This window comes from Rana temporaria, chromosome 6 (assembly GCF_905171775.1).
Source record: "Rana temporaria chromosome 6, aRanTem1.1, whole genome shotgun sequence".
NCBI classification, from domain to species: domain Eukaryota; kingdom Metazoa; phylum Chordata; class Amphibia; order Anura; family Ranidae; genus Rana; species Rana temporaria.
The window spans coordinates 96551932-96569498 of NC_053494.1; the positions used below are offsets into that span (position 1 = coordinate 96551932).

Genomic DNA, 17567 nt, shown 5'->3' on the forward strand with positions numbered 1-17567 from the left:
AGAGTATAATTTCTATGTACATTACCTGTAACACATGACATTTGTTGCCATGTTGCATGAAAGACATCTGTAAAAATTGGGTGTTCTGTATCAAAAATTGTATCTGTTGCACAGCTGTTTATGTCTTATCTGCTTTTAACTTATGCATAGTGAGACCAAGTTCTGTGTGATCAGCATGTAGCCATAGAAATTAAGCTATGAACAAGGCATGATATAAAACAGCATAGTCAGTGATATGATTCACTTATCAGTTTAACAGAGATACAATACTATGACAAAGCACAAATGAAATGTAGGTGTGACCTACAAAGCAGACTATAAATACAATGGGGAGAAAGTTGTGTTTGCCATCCACCATCTACTTCTTTAAGCAAGAGCTACTCTCATCTGACTCAATCCAACACCATGGTTCACTGGACTGCTGAAGAGAAGGCCGCCATCAACTCTGTGTGGCAGAAGGTCAATATTGAACAGGATGGACATGAAGCACTTACCAGGTATAACAACTTCCCTTGGTGTTGCTACTTTTTCAGAATCTCTCTACTATGCTACCAGTATCTTCTAACCTGAATCATTTAACAGTCTTCTAATGCTTTATTATTTCCATGGTTTCAAATTGCAAAACGTAATTTAACTTAACAAAGAAATGAATGTGATACTTCATTAAATCAAATTTGGGATTGCCTAATAAGGCACTATGTAAAGTGGGATTCAATAGGTTCTTTATCTATTACATATTTTACACCTTTATTGGTTTTAGAATGACCAAATCCAATCATTGTGACTGTGAGTTAGAAGAATAGAAGCAAAGGGAAATCTTTCCAGTGGGGCCACAGACAGAAAAAAAACCTGGAAGAGATTCCAATCTTTACCCACTCTATCCCAATGGGGGAAAAAAGAAAGTATCAGTTATTTACTGCTGTCTGTGTTCCCAATAGGTGCAACTACCTTTTCTGTTTGCCCTGGTCACCATTGTCACCTAGACTGAAAATGAGAGAAAATCCCAAAGCTTGAATTGCTACCAGAACAGGAAAGGAAGGGAAATGTTCTAATGGAGACACTAGTTCTGGTGACAACTGTCTAAGAGGGGATTTTCACCATTACAGAGAAATTTCCCCCCACTTCCTGTTTTGGCTTTAGGACAGGAAGTGAAGGAAAATCTCTTCAATGGGACACAGGTTGAAAATAACCAGGGTTATATTCTTCCACTACTCTCTGGCTTGTTATGTTAATCTGTGCAATTATTTTAATTAAAATAATACTTTCAAAATATCTTTGCAGAATGTTAATTGCCATCTTTACTGATGTTTTTTTTTGGTTATTTACTTTCCTTTCCTAACATGAGATTTCCTGCATTGATACTGTATTAATATTAGTTTTGAAAGTAACAAATATCTTTACACGGTGTGATTACATAATTGTTTTTTACATACCAGTCAGTCATACAGGTACTGCATCATACCCATGAAGTTGTAGTTAATAATTGCTGATGTATATATGTTTGAAGGTTCCTGGTTGAAAATATTAATCAAACATGTTTTTTTCCATTTTTCATAGGCTGTTTTTAGTCTACCCCTGGACCCAGAGGTATTTCGGCACCTTTGGAGATCTCTCCAGCCCAGCTGCAATTGCTGGTAATGCTAAGGTGCACGCACATGGCAAGAAGATTCTGGGAGCTATTGACAATGCCATCCATCACCTAGACAACGTGAAGGGCACTCTGCACAAACTTAGTGAAAAACATGCTAACCAACTGCATGTGGATCCTGAGAACTTTAGGGTATTAATTTTAATATTTTATTTAACACTGTGCTTGATTGCTTTCTATTGACCAAACAGAAATGTCCTTTATTACTGTGTCACCTTTGTAAATATATTTAAATACAAAACTCTGTTCATTTTGAGGAGTAAGAAATAATTAAAAACCAAAGCATTCTTTTTTTTTTCTGTGACTCGTGGGGGGGATTTCCATGTGCTTCTTAGAGACTAAACAAGAAGTGTGAGAAAATCTCTAAGGCCCCGTACACACGACCAGTTTCCTCTGCAGAATTCAGCTTCCGACCGAGTTTCTGGCTGAATTCTGCCGAGAAACCCGGCCGTGTGTACACTTTCGGCCGAGGAAGCCGACGAGGAGCTCGACGAGGAAATAGAGAACATGTTCTCTATTTCCTCGTTGTTCTATGGGAGCTCTCGGCCCGCCGAGCTCCTCGGCGGCTTCAGGGCTGAACTGGCCGAGGAACTCGATGTGTTTGGCACGTCGAGTTCCTCGGCCGTGTGTACGGGGCCTAAGGCTGGCTTAACATATATGCAATTTGGATGCATTTTTAACAGCATCCAATTCACATAACATGTGAGTGTTAACCGCTTTCAATGGAGCCGGTTCATACATGTCTTGGGCAGCTGCAGTGCGGTTTTGAAAAGGGTCCTGTATGTTTTTGGGTCCAGTTCAGGTGCAAATTGAGTGAAAAATTTGCACTTGAATCGCACCTGAAAAAAAAAGTTATAGCTTTGAAATTGTCTTAATAACCAGAGTAATGGTCAATAGACATGTACACACTGAAATATTTTGTTTCGGAAATTCGTTTTCGTCCGAAAAATAAATGTATTTAGTTACTCCCGAAAATTCTTTTTCATCTACTTTGTTTTTCGTTGGAAATTGCATTCATCCGAAAATCCGAACTAATTAAGGTTGAATCTGTCATTGAAGGCTTATGGTGTCTGTCGAATGTTCAAAGAAGATTCGACGGAGCAGCGAAACTGTACGACGCCGCAATCATACTTTTCCGGTCGAATGTTCCGCCTACAATCTATAGTAGAATTCTAATGTTGTATGACTAGTAATAATTATATTTATTTATTATTATTACTAGTCAACCAACATTAGAATTTTTCTTTAGCCTATGGGCCGAGCATTTGACCGGAAATGTATGATTGCAGCGTCGTACAGTTTAGCTTCTCCGAATCTTCTTAGAACTATCAACAGACACCATAAGCCTTCAATGACAGATTCAATGTTTGTATGTTTTTCGATGCTTTGTCGAATCTTTGTCGTTCATGTTGAATTGTCAAGTTAGTTCTAGCTATTTTACTGCTCCTCCTCTTTGGTTACAAATAGCCAATAACATTCATCATCATCATTATTTTTATTTTACTTCCCCCACCCAATTCCAGCAGCAATCTTTTCTCTCTATAATGTCAAATCTTTTCTCTCTATAATGTCAAATCTTTTCTCTCTATAATGTCAAATCTTTTCTCTCTATGTAGAATAATCTTGGACTAATAGAGTTAAGGTTAGGCACATTCGACCAATGAAAACGAAAATAAAGCATTTGTTTATGTTGGATGTTTCGGTTTTCGTATTCTGTGCGTTCGTTTTCATTTGTTAAAACGATAATGAAAATACCTGAAATTCGGACAAAAACCAATGCACATGTCTAATGGTCAATAGTAATCCACAGAAAATAATTCTTCTTTAGCAGCTCAAGAAATAAGTAACAACTGCTGATCCCTCTTTGGTTGTAGTACACTAACACATTTTCAAACTTTTTTGCGCTTTGCTTTGGGTAACTAAAAACACTGTTATATATTACTCTTCTTCTAATTAAATAATTTGATAACGTAATGATTTGCTTAAATACTAATAACAATATGTTACTTTTTTTTATGCAGCGTCTTGGAGAAGTGTTGGTTGTTGTCCTGGCTGCCAAACTGGGAAAAGCCTTTAGCCCTCAAGTCCAGCATGCATGGGAGAAGTTTGTTGCTGTCCTGGTTGATGCTCTTAGCCACAGCTATCAGTAAACTACAACATGAACAAAAAGCAGCATAAAGTCCACTATTAATGTGTGTTCCACTTGTAGCACGTGTAATAAAAAAAACTGAAAAAAGTTCCCTTCTCTAATGTCATATTTATTTGTAAATCCTAAATTAACAATGTGGACTGTAAAAGAAAATAGGTTTGTTTTGTGTATTTCCTAGTTAGGCTAACTGATTTTAGAGGACAAAGATAAAGAGATTGATTTACTAAATGCAAAAATTCTGTGCACTTTGCAAAGTGTAGTTTCCCTCTGCAAGTGCAGATATTGCAGAGCTTAGCAAATGAGCAGAAGCTCTGCTGACTTCCACCATCCAATCATGTGCAAGCAAAAATGTTCTTCTTATTTTCCTTGCACGTGATTGGGTATTCTTTGCAAACTGAAGCCTTACCTCATTTACCAAGCTCTGGAGCAACTGCACAGTCTATTTGGCTTTAATAAAACAACCCCAAAGAGTCTGGAAGTAATTTTTCATGAATGCCATTCTAATCCTGGCCCTTAATGGTCTCTGCCAAGGGAGGACTGAAATTATTGTTTCTAGGGGGCAAACACAATCAACTAGTGCATTCATGGCAGGGACAGATTTCTGTGGGCAAAAAACAGTGTACCATGTGATGTATGCCATGGTGCCACATTGATAGGTGGGCATGGTAAAAGGTACATTTTCCAAAATGGCATAGCTAATTAAAACACACTTTATTATTTCCCAGCATCAGCTTCCTTTAGCTCTCCCTGCATTTTGTCATTTGTCATTTTGTCTCATACCAAACCCAGCTGAACCTGGGTTTGGTATGAGACAGGTTCTACGAATAATATGAATAATCAAGTTTGGTTGCCAAATCTAAACCCTATTGAAGTAAATGAGGGCTGAATGTAAAAAAATAGTAATGGCCATTTTCTATATTAAGAGACAAGAGATTGTCAAACAAATGGCATGGGCGATGGACATTGTTTTGGGGAACATATACCAAACCAAAACAAGCTTTTTAACCACTTAAAGACTGCCCACCGCATATATACTGCAGCAGGGCGGCTCTATTGCGCGAAACAACGTACCTGTACATTGTTTCATGCACTAGATGCTGTGGGCGCATGGATGTTGAGCCAATCCGCGGGTCAGGCAGATCCAATGTCCGCCACCCCTCTGCAATCACTCCACAGAGAGGCTATATAAACAAGGCAGATCCCCATTCTGACAGGGAAGTACACAGAGATCTTCTGTACCTAGTAATCAGGAACAGCGATCTCTGTGTTCCTCCTGTTAGTCCATCCCCCACACAGTTAGAAAACACTAGCAGGGAACACATTTCTTTGTCTCTGTCATTTATACCGTGATCAGTGCATTTTGTTAGCACTAATCACTGTATTGGTGTCACTGGTCCCCAAAAAGTGTCACATTTGTCCGCTGCAATGTTGCAATCCCGATAAAAATCGCTTATCGCCGCCATTACCAGTAAAAACAATAAAGAAAAAAAAAGTCCTTGTAAATCTGCTGTCCCCTTAAAATAACTCAACACTAAGCCATTAATGTCCAAACCGCTGGTAACATAAGTGAGTACACCCCTAAGTGAAAATGTCAAAATTGGGCCCAACGTGTCAATAGTTTGTGTGGCCACCATTATTTTCCAGCACTGCTTTAACCCTCTTGGGCATGGAGTTCACCAGAGCTTCACATGTTGCCACTGGAGTCCTCTTCCACCCCTCCATGACGACATAATGGAGGTGGTGGGTGTTAGAGACCTTGCGTTCCTCCACCTTCTGCTTGAGGGTGCCCCACAGATGCTCAATAGGGTTTTATTTTGGCAGCAAATTTCAATTTAGTTTTAGTCTAAAGCCCTGTACACACAATCGGATATCTGATGGAATCTAATCCGATGGATTTTTTTGTCGGATATCCGATGAAGCTGACTTTTATCAGTCTTGCCTACACACCATCAGTCCAAAATCCGACTGTGCAAAAACGCAGTGATGTAAAACACTATGACGAGCCAAAAAAATGAAGTTCAATGCTTCCGAGCATGCGTCAACTTGATTCTGAGCATACATGGATTTTTATCCGATGGAGTTCCACACAAAAATTTAAAACATGTTCTATTTTTTAACACCGATGGAAAAAAGACAGATAGGGCCCACACACGATCGGTTTGTCTGATGAAAACAGTGCATTGGTCTGTTTTCATCGGACAAACCGATCGTGTGTACACGGCTTTAGTCTTAGGACTAAAAAGGCATTTTAGTTTTAGTCTCATTTTAGCCTTCTGCAATTGTTTTAGTTTTAGTCATATTTAGTCGACTAAATCTCCAGGACACTTTAGTCAACTAAAATGTATTTTAGTCATCTAAAATCTAATGGATGTAGTTAAATTGTAATGCATTGTTAAAGCATTTCTCTACAATTTCCAAACTCATTATATACTGCTGGACTTTAGATATTGAGGTATGAACATGCACTACAGACCAGTGTTACTTTTGACATCAAATTTCAATTTAGTTTTAGTCTTAGGCCGCGTACACACGATCGGTCAAAACCGATGGAAACGGACTGAAGGTCCGTTTCATCAGTCCAAACCGATGGTGTGTGGGCCCCATCGGTCCGTTATCCTTCAGTCCAAAAATTTAGAACTTGCTTTAAAATTCAACCGATGGATGCCTAACCGATCGGTCAAAACCGATGGTTAGTATGCACGATCATCGGTTAAAAGTCCATGCATGCTCAGACTAAATGAGGGGACGGGAGCGCTCGTTCTTGTAAAACTCGCATTCGTTTTTGAGATGGCACATTCTACATTTTTAAAATTAGTGTCTCGTTTATTGCAGCGCATTTTTATCTTCTTTCTATGGCTAGAATATACATGTTTTGCTGATGCTATTTAGACTATTAACTATTCTCCCATACTGACTTCTTTTATTTTTTGCTTGTGATCTAATTTTTTTAATGTTTTTTTATAAAGCCAGATCTCCAAAATAATTTTTTGGACTCCACATATTTTTTTTTGGTGAAATTATTATTATTTTTTTTTGATAAAAAAAAAAAAACATTGGTGTGATAACTTGATAGTTATCACACCAATGTTTTTTTTTTTTTTTTTTGGTTTTTGGAGAAATGTCATTTTTTGGTTTCTCAAGTTATCACACCAATTTTTTTTCCACCCCGCCTCAAGGAGGTTGTGTCCTTTGTTAATTACACATTGTATTTCTGAAACGTTTGATGGCTATTCCCCAGAAAAACACAATAGACAAGTATTTTACTTAAATTAACTAGCCATTTATTCAGGCAATTTCTAAACAAAAAAAAAGAAGGGCAACACTTGCCCAATCCACCAAATATATGCAGACTTTGGATACCAAAGGCACATTCCACCATGATCCAGAACAAAAGCAACAACATCAGGACTCCCTTACAATGTGCTCCCCAAATCTCAGAAATCAGAAGCAGCAGCAGATGTCATACATGACCCCAACCTGTGGTACTACAAATACCTCAGTTTGGGGCCAAATCAGCTTGAAGCCAGGGAATCACTTTTTGGTCTATCTTACAGCCTTCCTTCCAGGCTGCCTTGCAGCGTTACTTCCACAGCTCCTTCCAAGGCCCCTTGCAGGTGGTGACAATGTGGCAGCAGGAGGAGGAGGAGGAGGAGCCCGGGACGGGTCCCACAAATCTGTGGTCCTTGTCAGCTCGCCCCTTCTTGCCCACCGTACCACAGATGCCATCAGGTCTTGGGCCAGGCCCTGTTGTTCCTCCACCAAACCCTGCAGCTCGTTGGCCAGATAGTAGCTGAAGCTCTCAAATGGGTTCAGGGGGGCCCGCATTATTTCAGATGCCTCCCTGATGACCCGCAGGAACTCCTCCTCCAGCTGGCTAATGCGCCTCCTTCTTCGAGGTGGGCGCATCTGGAGGGGAGGCACCTGTGATACGGTGCTGCCGCTGGGCCTGGGCACCTGCTGACTACCACTCGGCCCAGCCTCCTCCTGGCTGGCACTCACCCCTTCCTCCTCCTGGCTGCCACCTTCCGGAGCTGCCGCCTCCTGGCTGATCTCTTCCTGTGTAGAAAAAAGGGACATGGTTTTAGTTTAGCAAAATCAATCACACATATTTTCAAGCTCTTGACTGTTTTTTTTTATTTATTTTTTTCAAAAATTGAACAGACTCCCATTCTGACCTCTGCAGTTGGCATCCCTGACACAATTCTTTCTGCTCACGACTTTTGTTTGTGTTTCCAAGCTTTCCTTTTTGTTTATAAAATCATCTGGTTAAACCAACAATAATTTGCAGCCAGGAAATATGTTGTAAACAACTATACCTCACTGAAGTTGCGCAGATCTGCCTCCTCTAGGTCAGCCAGCTCCTCGGCACACTCTGCAGGGGTGGGGGGAACGGTGGAAGGCACGCTGGAAGGCACACTGGAAGGAAGGGTGGGAGGAAGACTTGAAAGTGATTTCTGGGCCTCAAACTGATCATCCAGAAACCGCAGGTATTGGTAGTACCACAGCTCGGGCTCCTGTACATCATCTGCTGCTGCTCCTGACCTCCGAGAGGCCTGCACTTGTAGATATCTCTTCCTGTAGGTGTTTCTGATGTTATGATTTTGTTCTGGATCACGGTGGAAGTGACCTCTGGTATCCAGGTCTGCATGTATTTGGCAAATTGGACAAGTGTTGCCTTTCTGAAATTCTGATTTTTGTAATGTGTGTTTCTTGCGTCCCATAAACAGGGGTTTTCGCGGTATTTGTCGATGAACCTGATGAGGTTGTCGGTTTCATTGAGTTTTTGCATTTTATTTTTTTTAACTAGAATAGAAAAACACAAACATACAAACACTAGGTCAGCTTTTCCATCGCCAAAATCTTTTAACACAATCTTTTGACCTTCAAACACAGTGTCTCCTGCTGCCACTAAAATGCTGCCCAGCTCTGCCCCATTGTTGTGTAAAATGAGGATTTACCTGCAGACCCTGTGTTTACATTTCACTAAATAAGTGGTATAATAACATGCAAAAGTAATGAGAGCATTCATCAAGGCACCATTCATGTGTAGATATCATGCCCCTCAGCATTGATGAGATGATACACTGCTTAATTTCCTCTGTCCAAGAATCACATTCATTGTCTGATCTGATACACAGTAAAATAAAGAGGTTTTGCAGTCTCACATATATATATTGGAGATGTCTCCGAGCAGATGTAGAGCAAAATTGCATGGGGGGCCCCAAGATTAAAAATTGCTCAAGGGTCCAATCAACATATAAACCCCCCATCCCATGACTCAAGTCCCTAGGCCTCTGCTGGGCCCATTTTCAGATTTCTGCCGCTCGTCACTTCCGCTCGTCCAGACTCTGCGTAACCAACGTAGTCACGTCATTCTCCTTATATACCCAGCACATGCGTGAAACACCGCCCTCTTTGCCCGCCCATGATGGACCTTTTCCTCTATTCCACGCCCCAAATCATTGTGAAATGAAAATATGGCGGTGGCACAGATGTGTGGTATACCCTGTCCCAAAGAGGAAAGTCCGTAGGCGGGAACGTCACAATCCAGGCCCAGATGCTACAAAGCCGGAGGAAAGATTATGATGGAGATCATGGCCCATACAACACCCCTAATCGGAGGAAGGCCCATATAATGGACAAAGTGTCGAGGAGACTTTATGAGTATTTTGGGGTCCAGAGGTCCAAGGAGCAGCTCCAAAAAAAGGTGGTCTGACTTGAAATTGCAGGAGCCAGAGCAATATAGGAAGATCAAGAAAATTATTGACAAAAGTAGGTAATTTTTATGTGTTTGGTGCAATTGTCTTTAGTATTTTTCACCATGTTTTTATCCATGTGCTTGTTTGGCCTGGTTGTACTATTGAAGATGGCAAATTTCTGTTTACAAGTTGGCAAAGTTTAGTATTTTCCGTTCATAATAAACATCATTCCTCCAAAACCGAGGTTTTCCGCAGATCCAGGAAAAGCACACGTGGTCATGCCTATTTGGCGTAAAACAACATTTATAAACATTGTTGTAAAGATGATGTGCTTGTTCAACCTTACTATAATGTGAAAGGCAAACCGGATTCATTTACACAGTGATAATAAGCAGCTGGTTACACATCTGGACTCAGGAGCACCTGTGTGTCCCCCATAACTAGCATATTTTTTAGGGTTGCCCACAAATGATACTTCAGTAGTCCAGCTTGGGGTAACTCAGAAAAACAAGGGTGATGTTTTTAGGAAAGATCCCAAACAGAAAATTGTACCCCACTTTGAAGCAATGTTTGCTATTTCTGCCCTCCAATATCTGTATGCTGAGTATACCTTTTGTTTCCTTGTATTAGGGCAAAGAAGAGGACACCATTCTGAGGAGACAAGGAGCCACAGACAGAAAAACCCCCACCAACCTCAGCATGTGGAGGAGGTGGATGTGGAAGAAGGAGTTGTGGAAGAAAGAGAGGTGAAAGAAAGAGAGGTGGAAGAAGGAGAGGTGGAAGGAGGAGAGATGGAAGAAGGAGGTGTAGAAGATGGAGAGGTGGAGATTATCAGCACAACAGGTCAGTGTCTGTCACCCCAGCTTCACAGGGATAAAGAGATGTAGGTAGGCCTGCACATTTCTAATAAACCCTTTTGTATTTTTTTAGGGGATGAACATGGTGGTATCACAGCATCTGCTAGAAAACCTTTCTCCAGTGCTAGAGCCCAAATCGTCATCCAAGAAATAATGGAATGCAGCACTGAAATGGACATTATAGGAATAGGATGAATGTCATTGAGCAAAAATATAAGAACATCCTTGACATGATGGGCCGTATTGTAGATTAACCCCCCCCCCAAAAAAAATCCACAAGCCAAAATTTTAAGATGCACACAGTGGCTCGGATTCACGTAGCACTTACGCCGACGTATCTCGAGATGCGTGGCATAAGTGTAAATGTGCGCCGTCGTATCTATGCGCCGTACCCACAGAACCAGATACGTCTCAAAATAGACTTCTTCCTACCGGCATAACTTTTCGTGGGCGCATATTTACGCTGGACGGATCTGGCGCGCCCATGTTTTTTTTAAACAAATATGCAAATGAGGGAGATACGCCGATTCAGAAAAGTATGTTTGGCCGGCGCAGGCTACTCCCGGTGCGCGTAACTGGAAATTCCGGCGCAAAGTTACCAATCATAAAGCAGGGGTAACTTTGCACCAGACTTGCACAGGCCAGCTGGAGAGCAGCTACAGCAGCACCGTTACAGACGACCTGAGCAACCACACTTGCTGGACAACACATATGTGTGCCAACATGCCAGGGGCAGCCGTGGTCATAGCACTACTGCGTCGACGGGCACGTAGGAGGGCACGGGAGAGGATATTCCGCACGCGCATCTTCAGATTCAGCCCTGAAGCCATCCTGGAAATAGCCAGAACCCTGCAGGATGACATCACCAGCAAGACACACCGCTCACATGCAGTGCAGCCACTGGTCAAGGTAATGGCAACACTGCATTTCCTCGCCAGTGAATCTTTTCAAAGAACAAGTGGAGTGGTGGCTGGGATGTCACAATCCACCATGAGCAGATGTGTGCACCAGGATATCCCCGCAATCCTCAGACGCATGTCCCACCACTTCATCAAACCAACCCAGGAGCATCTGCGGCAGAAGGCAATGACAGATTTCTACAGAATTGCCAGATTCCCACGCACCGTGGGGGCCATTGATTGCACACATGTGGCACTACGGCCCCCCATGACACAGAGCACATATACTGCAATCGGAAGCATTGGCATTCCATCAACGTACAGGTGATAGCCGATGCCCAAGGCCTCATATGGCACGTCCGTGCCAAACACCCAGGGTCCAGCCATGACAGCTTCATATACCGTCAAAGCAACATCCCAACAGAATTTGAACAGAACGTGTATGGGGACAGCTGGCTGGTTGGTGAGTGACATGGGTGTGAGGCATGACTGTCCGACCCCATGATGCAGACATCACGAGGGGCACATGCATGACTAACATCCTCCTGTCTTTTCCCTTCCAGGTGACGCGGCATATGCACTTGGACCCCATCTCATGACTCCATTCCGGAATCCCCAAACCCCAGGAGAGCAAAGATACAATGAAGCACACGCACGTACCTGTGGAGTGGTGGAACGCACCTTTGGCCTCCTGAAGTCCCGTTTCCGATGCCTGGATAAGTCTGGGGGTACTCTGTTGTATTCCCCAAACTTTGTGTGCCAGATCATCGGGGCATGTTGCATTCTGCACAACTCTGCCGTGAGAAGGGGCCTGCAGATTGACATACGTGATGACCTGACCCCCGAACCATATAATCCCCCCCTGCCCGAGGCTACCCCATCTGCTGAGGGAAGAGCAGTCAGGAGATGCCTCGTGGTAGGCTACTTTTCACGTTAAACACACACATTAATCATGTCACAATGAGAATGCACGCATGCACACCACTGTGGTCCCTAGCACACACACCCCACATCCACATCAAATTGGATTAGACCAAAGTACACCGCACGGTACTTGGGAGCAGCAACACCACGCCAAGGCTCCAATTATGTCGCTGTACATTCATACACCTTTCACACGGGTCGTGTGGATCACATTTCCCCAACGACTGAGCGTGACAAACCTTAATGGCAGGAGTTACATAGTTACATAGTTACATAGTTACATAGTTAGTCAGGTTGAAAAAAGACACAAGTCCATCCAGTTCAACCACAAAAAAATAAACAAACAAAATAAAAAACACAATACAATCCCATACACCCAACTCCATACCCACAGTTGATCCAGAGGAAGGCAAAAAACCCCAGCAGAGCATGATCCAATTTGCTACAGCAGGGGAAAAAATTCCTTCCTGATCCCCCGAGAGGCAATCGGATTTACCCTGGATCAACTTTACCTACAAATCTTAGTACTCAGTTATTTTATGTACATTTAGGAAAGAATCCAGGCCTTTCTTAAAGCAATCTACTGAGCTGGCCAGAACCACCTCTGGAGGGAGTCTGTTCCACATTTTCACAGCTCTTACTGTGAAAAAACCTTTCCGTATTTGGAGGTGAAATCTCTTTTCCTCTAGATGTAAAGAGTGCCCCCTTGTCCTCAGTGTTGACCGTAAAGTGAATAACTCAACACCAAGTACACTGTATGGACCTCTTATATATTTGTACATGTTGATCATATCCCCCCTTATTCTCCTCTTCTCAAGAGTGAATAGATTTAGTTCTTCTAATCTTTCCTCATAGCTGAGCTCCTCCATGCCTCTTATCAGTTTGGTTGCTCTTCTCTGCACTTTCTCCAGTTCTCCGATATCCTTTTTGAGAACTGGTGCCCAAAACTGAACTGCATATTCCAGATGAGGTCTTACTAATGATTTGTACAGGGGCAAAATTATATCTCTGTCTCTGGAGTCCATACCTCTCTTAATACAAGAAAGGACTTTGCTCGCTTTGGAAACCGCAGCTTGGCATTGCATGCCATTATTGAGCTTATGATCAACTAAAACCCCCAGATCCTTCTCCACTACAGATCCCCCCAGTTGAACTCCCCCTAGTATGTATGATGCATGCATATTCTTAGCCCCCAAGTGCATAACTTTACATTTATCAACATTAAACCTCATCTGCCACTCAGTCGCCCAATTAGACAGAGCATTGAGGTCGGCTTGTAAATTGGAGACATCCTGCAAGGACGTTATTCCACTGCATAGCTTGGTGTCATCTGCAAAGACAGAAATGTTACTTTTGATCCCAGACCCAATATCATTTATAAATATATTGAAAAGTAAGGGTCCCAGCACTGAACCTTGGGGTACACCACTGATAACATTGGACCATTCAGAGTAAGAATCATTAACCACGACTCTCTGAATTCTGGCTTTCAGCCAATTTTCTATCCATTTACAAACTGATATATCCAATCCTGTAGACCTTACCTTACACATGAGCCGTGTGTGCGGAACTGTATCGAACGCTTTTGCAAAATCCAAATATATCACGTCCACAGCCACGCCTCTGTCCAGGGTTTTACTTACCTCTTCATAAAAGGAAATCAGGTTTGTCTGACAACTTCTGTCTTTCATGAATCCATGTTGTCTGCTGCTTAAATTGTTTTTTTCCTGCAAGAACTCATCCATGTGGTCTTTTATTAAACGTTCCAGTATCTTCCCAACTATAGAAGTTAGACTAACAGGTCTATAGTTACTTGGTAAAGACTTTGTTCCCTTTTTAAATATAGGCACCACATTGGCTCTACGCCAATCCAGTGGTACTATTCCTGTCATTAATGAGTCCCTAAATATTAGATACAGTGGCTTTGAAATGACAGAGCTCAACTCACCTAGGATCCGTGGGTGGATGCCATCTGGTCCAGGTGCTTTATCCACCTTTATTCTGTCTAAATATTTCTGGACCATATCACTTTTGAGCCATTGTGGATTTGGGGCTGTGTCACTCCCACCCCCATTTTGGACATGAGCTCCCCCATGCTCCATTGTATACACAGAGCTGAAGAAAGCATTTAATAAATTTGCCTTCTCTTTGTCCCCAGTCACCCACTCTAGATTATTTTGTAAGGGGCCTACATGCTCAGACTTCACCTTTTTACTATTAATATATTTAAAGAATTTTTTGGGGTTTGTCCTACTATCTTTTGCAATCTGTCGTTCATTATGAATTTTTGCATCCTTGATTTCCTTTTTACATATCCTGTTATATTCTTTGTAACATTTAAACAACACTAGTGTTCCTTCATTTTTATATTTTTTAAAAGCTACTTTCTTATTGTTTATAGCTTTTTTAACTTTGCCCGTGAGCCACATAGGTTTTATTTTTAGCCTTTTAGTCACTCCCCCCACATTCACACACCATTCACACAGTAGCCTGCACTACTGACCGTGTGCAGGGATATAAAAATAAATCAAACTCATAACCTGAGTATCAAAATAAAATAAACTCATAACCTGAGTATCAAAATAAAATAAACTCATAACCTGAGTATCAAAATAAAATAAACTCATAACCTGAGTATCAAAGGAATAAAAAAAAAAATCAACGGCCCTGTTTCTTCCTCGCCACTAATTTTTCTTTAACCAGTCTCCGCAGGTCATTAATCTTTTTGCGGATGTGCTTCGGCTCCCTCTCCGCCACACCGAGAGCATTAACCTGTGCGGTTATCTCAGCATAGATGCAGATTTTATCCGCTTTGCCAGTGTGGCCACTCTGTGGCCCATAGAGGCGGGCACCATGTTGGGAGAGCCCCTCTATAATAACAGCCTTCTCCCACGGGCTGAAATTTATCATCCTCCGCTCACCTGAAGACTCTGCTGCAGCCATACTTCCCCCAAAAATCAAGATGCAAAAGACCTAGTAGGAACAAAAAAATGCTTGGGTACTTTTGCACTTGTCGGGCGCATGTCTGGGCATATTTATGCACTGGGCGTAGGCAGTGGGCCGGCGTATCTTAGGGGTCACGCCGAGCGCAATACGCAGATGGGGACAGTCAGCCCGTCGACGTCACTGCGCATGCGCGGTTTAAGATGCGCCCGACGTATCTCTCTGCGACACGGCCGGAGCATCATTTGCATGGGGTGACGCCCACTTACAGTTACGCCGCCTTACGCCGTCTAAAATACAACCCGCTGGTGCATCTTGGTGAGTAATATCTTTCTGAATACAGTACACGCCTCTCCGCGCTGGTCCGGCGTAGCGGAAAAAAGATGCGCTACGCCGGCATAAAGATGCGCCATTGTATCTGAATCTACCCCAGTGTGTCAACATGTGCTATCTGCCATCACAGGATATCAATTGTCTGTGCTTTGTGGGTGCAACCCCTTCCTCGCTACTCAAGTAGGTGAGAGGAAGGGTTTGCACCCACAAAACACACCCATTGATCACCCATGATGGCAGAAAGCACATGTTGACATTTGGCATGGGATCAGGATAGAAATCCCCATTTTTCCGCTCAAAGGCCCAGATTCACAAAGAACTTACGCCGGAGTATCTCTAAATGCGCGGCGTAAGTGTATATGTACGCCGCCGTATCTATGCGCCATACCCACAGAATCAGATATGCCTGAAAATAGGCTTCTTCCGACCGACGTAACTTTCTTACGCCGGCGTAGCATGAGCGCATATTTACGCTGGACGCATCTGGCGCTCCCAATGATTTTCTATTCAAATATGCAAATGAGGGAGATACGGCAATTCATGAATGTACGTGCGCCCGACGCAGGCTACGCGCGCCACGTGTAAGTTGTATGTCCGGCCTAAAGTTACCCCTCATAAAGCAGGTGTAACTCAGTGTGAAGGATGCTTCAGTTTAAATTCTCCCTGCTAAGTAATATTGTGTGTGGGTTAAGTGTAACAGGCTTTTGAAATGTTAATGACCCTTCCTCAGCCAGTACTCTTTCAAAGGGTAATTGTGTTGTGTGAAGAAGCCCTGTGTTTACTGTTTACTGTGATTAGAAGTGACTCATGTTAATTATTCTGATTGCTTCATTGTGGTAATTATCCCTTCTATGTGCGGGGCCAGGCCGTCTAGATAATGTATTCTGTACAACTAGTAATTACCTTCACTGATGTCATTATTTAAAGAAAATGTGTTTTCAGGATCGACTCCGAAAAGTCTGCCTATCATCTGTATGGAAGCCCCCCACTGTGTGTGAGAAGGGGTGGAGATTTCATTGTTCCTTGATTGAGGATTTAGCTTGAAAACTGTATTTATACCAGCAGCAAGCTGCCATTAAAGTGTGTTGTTCCAGCAGTAAGCGTGACCCATGTGTGGCTTATTATGGCGATTCCAGGATGGGATGTTCTTTTATGGGGAGAAGGGAATCTTTGACGGGGATATCATTCTAATACCGTCACACTCAGCAACAGACGTGCACAGGTCAGCTGGAGAGCAGCTGAAGCACCACCGTTACGGACGAGCTGAGCAACCACACTTGCAGGACAACACATCCGTATGCCAACATGCCAGGGGCAGCCATGGTCATAGCACTACTAGTATGTTCAGAGGCGCGTAGAAGGAGGAGGGCACAGGAGAGGATATACCGAACCCGCATGAACGTCTTTGGCATGGGGGATTCGGAGGTGTATCGCATCTTCAGATTCAGCACTGATGCCATCCTGGAAATAGCCACAGCCCTGCATGATGACATCACCAGCCAGACAGATCGCTCACCTGCAGTGCAGCCACTGGTCAAGGTACTGGCAACACTCCATTTCCTCGCCAGTGGATCATTCCAGTGTACAAGTGGAGTCATGTCTGGGATGTCACAATCCTCCATGAGCAGATGCGTGCACCAGGTTGTCCCCACAATCCTCACATGCATGTCCCACCACATCATCAGACCCACCCATGAGCATCTGCGGCAGAAGGCAAGGCAGGATTTTGTCAGAATTGCAGGATTCCCACGCACCGTGGGGGCCATTGATTGCACCCATGTGGCACTACGGCCCGCCCGTGCCACAGAGCACATATACTGTAATCGTAAGCACTGGCATTCCATCAACGTACAGGTGATAGCCGATGCCCAATGCCTCATATGGCACGTCCGTGCCAAACACCCCGGGGCCAGCCACGACAGCTACATATACTGTCAAAGCAAAATCCCAACAGAATTCGAACAGAACGTGTACAGGGACAGCTGGCTGCTTGGTGAGTGACATGGGAGTCAGGCATGACTGTCCGACCCCATGATGCAGACATCACGAGGGGCACATGCACGACTAACATCCTCCTGTCTTATCCCTTCCAGGTGACTCTGCATATGCACTTGG

General features: G+C 43.1%; 1 protein-coding gene across 1 annotated transcript; it reads left to right on the forward strand.

Moving 5' to 3' along the window:
* Window positions 1-332: 332 nt before the first annotated feature.
* LOC120943629 (hemoglobin subunit beta-3-like) lies at window positions 333-3884 on the forward strand. Its single transcript, XM_040357028.1, has 3 exons — window positions 333-497; window positions 1558-1780; window positions 3670-3884. The coding sequence occupies exons 1-3, from the start codon at window positions 406-408 to the stop codon at window positions 3796-3798; spliced, it is 444 nt and encodes a 147-aa protein (XP_040212962.1). The 5' UTR covers window positions 333-405; the 3' UTR covers window positions 3799-3884.
* The last annotated feature ends 13683 nt before the right edge of the window (window positions 3885-17567 follow it).